The following is a 6,000-nucleotide window of genomic DNA, read 5'->3' as shown; positions in this document are numbered from 1 at the left end:
AGATAATGTGTATGAAAATGTTAAACAATGTATATGCAATAATAAAAAAAGGCTTATTCAAGCACTGCATTCTATAGCAATATAAACCATAATAGTACAACTGCGAAAGGTTACACATTTAGAATGTTGTAGATTTTTAGATTTTTGTTATTTTTTGTTGCAGAGGTTGGAGATAGTTTTCAGTCCATGTCTGTGATGCAACTATTATTTTTAGACGTCGATATACATTCTTCAATTGATTTCTCTTTTTTTAAAATGTTATTTTGAAAATAATGGCTTCTTTCCAGATCCAGGGATATGAATATCACAAAGCCTTTTAAAAGCATAATTATTTGTACAATAGATGGTTATGAAATAATGTAAATATGAAAAGAACAAATATACAAGTACTATGATTCTCCATAATATAATTCTGAACTAAGCTCATTAGTCGACAGCACAGAACAAAATACGTACAGCATGCATCTGTGACCATGTATGGCTACATTGCCAACAATATTCACTGTAGAAGGATGCAAAGTGTTTGCACTACTGCAAGAGTGGGTAGGTGAAACTGAGTCTGGCCATGGGGGAGTTATTTTATTAAATTCTAGGTTAAAGGCGTGACTGTGGGTGCTGTCAGGACTGTGAATCTTCACTCAGGGTGCTAAGATCTCCCCATGATCAAAGGCAGACTACCAGTTGGACAGATGTCTTCAGTGGTTGCTCCCGCCAAGCAGTCAAACGACATGGGTCCCAAGGAGGTGGAGCTGATTCTGGTGAAGGAGCAGAATGGGGTCCAGTTCACCAATTCCACCCTGATCAACCCAGCTCAGACCACCACTGGCACAGAGGAGAGGGAGACCTGGGCGAAGAAGATTGATTTCCTCCTCTCTGTGATCGGATTTGCAGTGGACCTAGCCAACGTCTGGAGGTTCCCTTATCTGTGCTACAAAAATGGAGGAGGTAAGGCTAAGTGTGAGCCAGTCTTATCTGTTTGTGCAGGTGGTGGAGTAAACACAGCAAAATGGATGGCAGTCTTGTTTACGGGAGATATTATAATGATGTAGCTTCCCCTGCAGAACTGAATGCCACTCGTAAAGGGTATTCCCGTTAATCAATTTCTCTGTAAACACCTGTTATGTAAACACCTGTTAAACATTGTTTACTACTTTTTTCCAAATACCGAATCTTGCAGGATTTCTTTTAAAAGGAATCCTTATTGTAATTATTTATATTGAGCGGACAGAGATACAAAATATTTAAAAAAATAAATAAATAAAAAAAAGGTGATTGTTGTGTGCCTATCTGGACTAAAATAATTTATTTAAAATGATGTTGCTGTTATATTGGGGCAGATTTAATGGACAAAGCTTATTTAGTAAACAGAGTAATGGTCATTTAAAAACTTCAAGCAGTTTTCTTAAGAATGGTTTATGTGACCATGTAGAACAAACTAATACAGACTAAGCCCACAATCTGTGTGATTCATCTTAGGCATTCCTCCTTTTTGAACTTTTGTAAAAAATATTTTTTTTATTTTTTGACTAATCACTAGCAATCCTCCTCTAAAATGTTAGATCTTTTTTGCCCCCTTAATTTACATAAAAAGAAAATCACACCAATTGGCTTGCATTGATGTTGATTTTTGGGAGGGGGTAGAGAAATAAATATGTAATAAATGTATAAATAAAAATATAGTAGTGTAAATAAATATGTATTTTATATCTTTGTATTTCACATATATATGATATTGCATCAGCTATGGCCAAATGTTTTGCATCAGAAAGATCAAAATTATGTTCATATTATTATTTGTTTTTTAAATTATGCCTCAATCCTAAAATTCAAGGGTTTGAAATTTCCCAACCTGCTAGAAACTGTACAGACATTGTTTTTCTTAGAATAAAAACACTGTAGGCGTCGTAGAGAGTTTAGGAAATACAGACCTCAAAATACTAACCTAATGTAAGAAAGATATTACTGTATAAACTGATAGGACTGAAAGAATTACAGTACATAGCCCAAATGTTTACTACAGATTTAAGTGTCCTGTCAAATGTATACTAAACATCAGAGAGACTACTTTTAGAAAGCATGTAAAAAATAAGAAGCCTTGTAAATCCTACTAATTTCAAGGAATGGCCCATATAGTTCCAAGTTACTATTCATCACATTTCATTCGGCCACTTGTATGTGTAGTTCTTTAAAATGAAAAAAGCCGCCTTCTTTTTCTGAGCACATTTTATTTAACCTTTCTTTCCCTCCACAAAAACAAAGGATGTAGGTCCCTATTCAATGAGCGAGACCTACCAAAATGTTTAACTTACTTGATGATCTCATATTTTGAATAGAGCTTTTCATGAGGAAAGTAGTTCTTCCCAATTATATCCCTGAAGTGATGTTTAAAATTGGAAATTGACAGCATGTTCCTCGATGTAGCTCGAGAGAAAGTATAACATCTATCCATGATTTTTTATTTATTTTTATTTTATTTAATTGGGATATGAATAAAATATACATGTTTTCATATTATATTAACTGTGTACTATAAAGGTGTATGTGTTAAACAGAGAGAGGTTGGTGGTATTGTGCTATACCTGGCTATACATTTGTTCACTCAATATTGTAAGTTAACAAAATGATTTAGTTGTTGCCAAGTTACATTAAAAATACCAGCCACTTCATATTCTGTGGTGCTTGCAAATACAAAATGTTGTTGCTAGCAATGAAGTGCATTGTCACTCCTGTTAATAACAAAACAATATCCATAGGGTCATGCCAGATCAAATTTGTTACTGAAGAATAATCTTGTTTTAAGAAAAAAAAAATTAACAATGTTTTCTTTTTTTCACCAGATAAATTGAGTTTGATAAATCATTGAAACTTTTACTATTGCTATTATTTCGAATTATGTTTATTTAATGATACATTTTTAAGTGGTTTATTAAAGGATATTTGATGATTATTGACAAAGAATATCAGTATATTAAAATACAATTTTAATGATACATTACCAGTGTGAAGCTGTTTTAAGATTTTCTTATAAATGCCTTAATTATATTTTGTTATAACACTATGTTGGTCCAGTGGTTAAAGAAAAGGGCTTGATACCAGGAGGTCCCCAGTCTTAATCCCCACTCAGCCACTGACTAACTGTGTGTGACCCTGAGCAAGTCACTTAACCTCCTTGTGTTCCATCCTTCGGATAAGATGTAAAACCAAGGTCCTATTGTAAGTGACTCTGCAGCAGTTGTTGATGCATAGTTTACCCCCTACACTGTAAGTCGCTTTGGATAAAAGCATCTGTTAAATGACTAATTAATAATAATAATAATAATAATAATAATAATAATAATAATAATAATAATAATAATAATAACAAACATACTTATTTATAAAAACATTACTTGTTATGGTTATTAATAATAACTGTATATTATTGTCTAAAACACCCTGTAAGCATATTTACAGATGCCATTTTTTACTATTTGTTCTTAACTCAGGTGTTACCATTTAATTAAAAAGCGCCTGCTAACTTATCTACAGGTTTTCCTACTAGTTATACAATGACACACATTTATATTAATGACAAAGGTTATGTTGTACTTATGTTAGATATCAATAAAATAAAGAAAACATATTACACTCCCCTAAATACTACCTTGTGAAATCCCTGGATGCACAGAGGTTCGTTCATTTTCTGTGGTTCCCTGTCTTGTGAATGAAGTTATTAGGAAGGTTTGTGTGCTGCAGCTCGAGACCAGAAGGGTTATTATCTTAATGTGAACAATGGTGAAGAGGGATTGCAGTTTAACCTATTTGAGCAGAAAATGGCATGCATCAGGTGTTCATTATTTTCATTCCAGCAATTGACAATGGAGGTTCCACAAATGAATACACTTGCATTTTACATATAACCATGACATACGAATGAATGAATACATAAATATTTAAGTACATAAATAAATTAATAAATTAATATATTGTTTTACTACTTGTACTAGTAGTAGTAGTAGTCATAGTCGTAGTAGTGATTATCTTTAGCAAGACTACAAGCTTATCTTAATGTGACACCTTTTGGAAATTTCAGGTTTAAATTCAAAATTATATCAATAATCATACAATAGTGTTATGTAGACACCATACTGTAGTTCCTTTGTCATTTTATCAAATAAAATGACTGGGGACTGGGTACTTGAGTTTTTATGTCATGTTCAGTGACTTGAGTAAGCTCAGTTGCTAGTTAATGGATACAAGATGCAGAGGTACTAGCCCAATTAAATATCACCACTCAAAGTGAAGTCTTTTCTCAGGCAAGACTGATTTTAGAGAAAACAAACTGACGACAACTGAAGTGACTCCAGTCTAAAAAATATGTTTTCAGAAATGTTGATTGACATTATTATCATTTTTAAAACAAAAACGCTGCTAATATTCAGAACAATAGGAATCAAGGGCAAAATTAAATAAATAAAGATTGTGCAAGTCTTTTAAATTAATTTTATTAAGTTCGCCCCTATATTATTGTTCTTTTAAGAATAAGTGGACTAGTTGTAGCTGAAATAACTTTCAAGAGTTTCTACCTTACTGTAATTGTACAAAATTGGATCACGTCTGTCATGACCAACTTCTGTTTCTCCAATTTACAAAATCCAGCGACAGGAAGCAAACCACAGTTCACAGGATATCAGCACCCCTGTCATAGATGAGAGGAGGACTTACATAAACACAACTAGTGATGAACCTAATTATCCTTGTGAATCCGGTCAGATGAACCAGCATAAGAGAGAAAAGAACCTCAACGGGCACAAGCCTGGAGTCAAATGGCCAAGAGCTTCTGAGAAACAGTGTGGGACACAGTAAACACAGATCTCTGTTTTGCATTGGAAAGGTTCGGTGGAACAGTTGAAAAGAAGCTGGGTAAATTTGGGGATACCATCTATGCATATTATTATTATTATTATTTATTTCTTAGCAGACGCCCTTATCCAGGGCGACTTACAATCGCAAGCAAATACAAATACATTCAAGTGTTACAATATAAGTCATACAATAAGAACAAGAAATACAATAATTCTCAGGTGTGACAAACCACAATTCAATAATACAGCAGATAATAGTGAAAGTTACATCAGGATATGATTAAGTAGTGATAGTTACATCAGGATATGATTAAGTACAAAATACTACAGATTAAACACTTGGGAGATTACAATATTCTGAGGTACAGGATTAAATGCAGTAAAATAGGGGGCAGATAAGAGCAAAATAAAGCATATTTAAATGAAGGGTGATAGTGTCCCAGGATACAACAGAGGAGTTCTACAGGTGCTGTTTGAAGAGGTGAGTCTTAAGGAGGCGCCGGAATGTGGTCAGGGACTGGGCAGTCCTGACATCTGTAGGAAGGTCGTTCCACCACTGCGGAGCAAGGGTGGAGAAGGAGCGGGCTCGGGAGGCAGGGGAGCGTAGCGGAGGTAGAGCCAGTCTTCTAGTGCAGGCGGAGCGGAGAGGTCGAGTGGGGGTGTAGGGAGAGATGAGGGTCTGGAGGTAGCTGGGTGCAGTCTGATCAAGGCATCTGTAGGCTAGTACAAGAGTCTTGAACTGGATGCGAGCGGTGATCGGGAGCCAGTGGAGCGAGCGGAGTAGTGGAGTAGCGTGGGCGAAGCGAGGTAGAGAGAACACCAGGCGAGCAGCAGAGTTCTGGATGAGCTGGAGCGGACGGGTGGCGGACGCAGGGAGGCCAGCCAGGAGGGAGTTGCAGTAGTCTAGGCGGGAGAGTACCAGGGCCTGGACCAGGAGCTGGGTAGCATAGTTGGTGAGGAAGGGTCGGATTCTTCGGATGTTGCTCAGGAAGAATCTGCAAGTGCGTGCCAGAGTGGAGATGTGCTGGGAATAAGAGAGGCAGGGGTCCAGGGTGACTCCAAGGTTTTTAGCTGAGGAAGAGGGAGAGAGTGTGGTAGATTCCAGAGGAACAGAGATAGAGAGATCAGGGGAGGGGGAGGAGGAGGGAAAGAAAAG

The 6,000-nt window shown here is 36.2% G+C and overlaps 1 protein-coding gene across 1 annotated transcript in view; it reads left to right on the top strand.

Moving 5' to 3' along the window:
* Positions 1–302: 302 nt before the first annotated feature.
* LOC117400504 (sodium-dependent dopamine transporter-like) overlaps positions 303–6,000 on the top strand; it is a 30,364-nt gene continuing 24,666 nt past the window's right edge. The window contains exon 1 of the mRNA XM_034000573.3: positions 303–945. Within this exon, the coding sequence (XP_033856464.1) occupies positions 660–945 (286 nt within the window). The 5' untranslated portion in view covers positions 303–659. The remainder of the gene's footprint in view (positions 946–6,000) is intronic.

The sequence above is a fragment of the Acipenser ruthenus genome, chromosome 4, assembly GCF_902713425.1.
Source record: "Acipenser ruthenus chromosome 4, fAciRut3.2 maternal haplotype, whole genome shotgun sequence".
NCBI lineage: Eukaryota > Metazoa > Chordata > Actinopteri > Acipenseriformes > Acipenseridae > Acipenser > Acipenser ruthenus.
The sequence above is the reverse complement of the archived record's forward strand: the minus strand, read 5'-3'. Positions and strand labels throughout refer to the sequence as shown.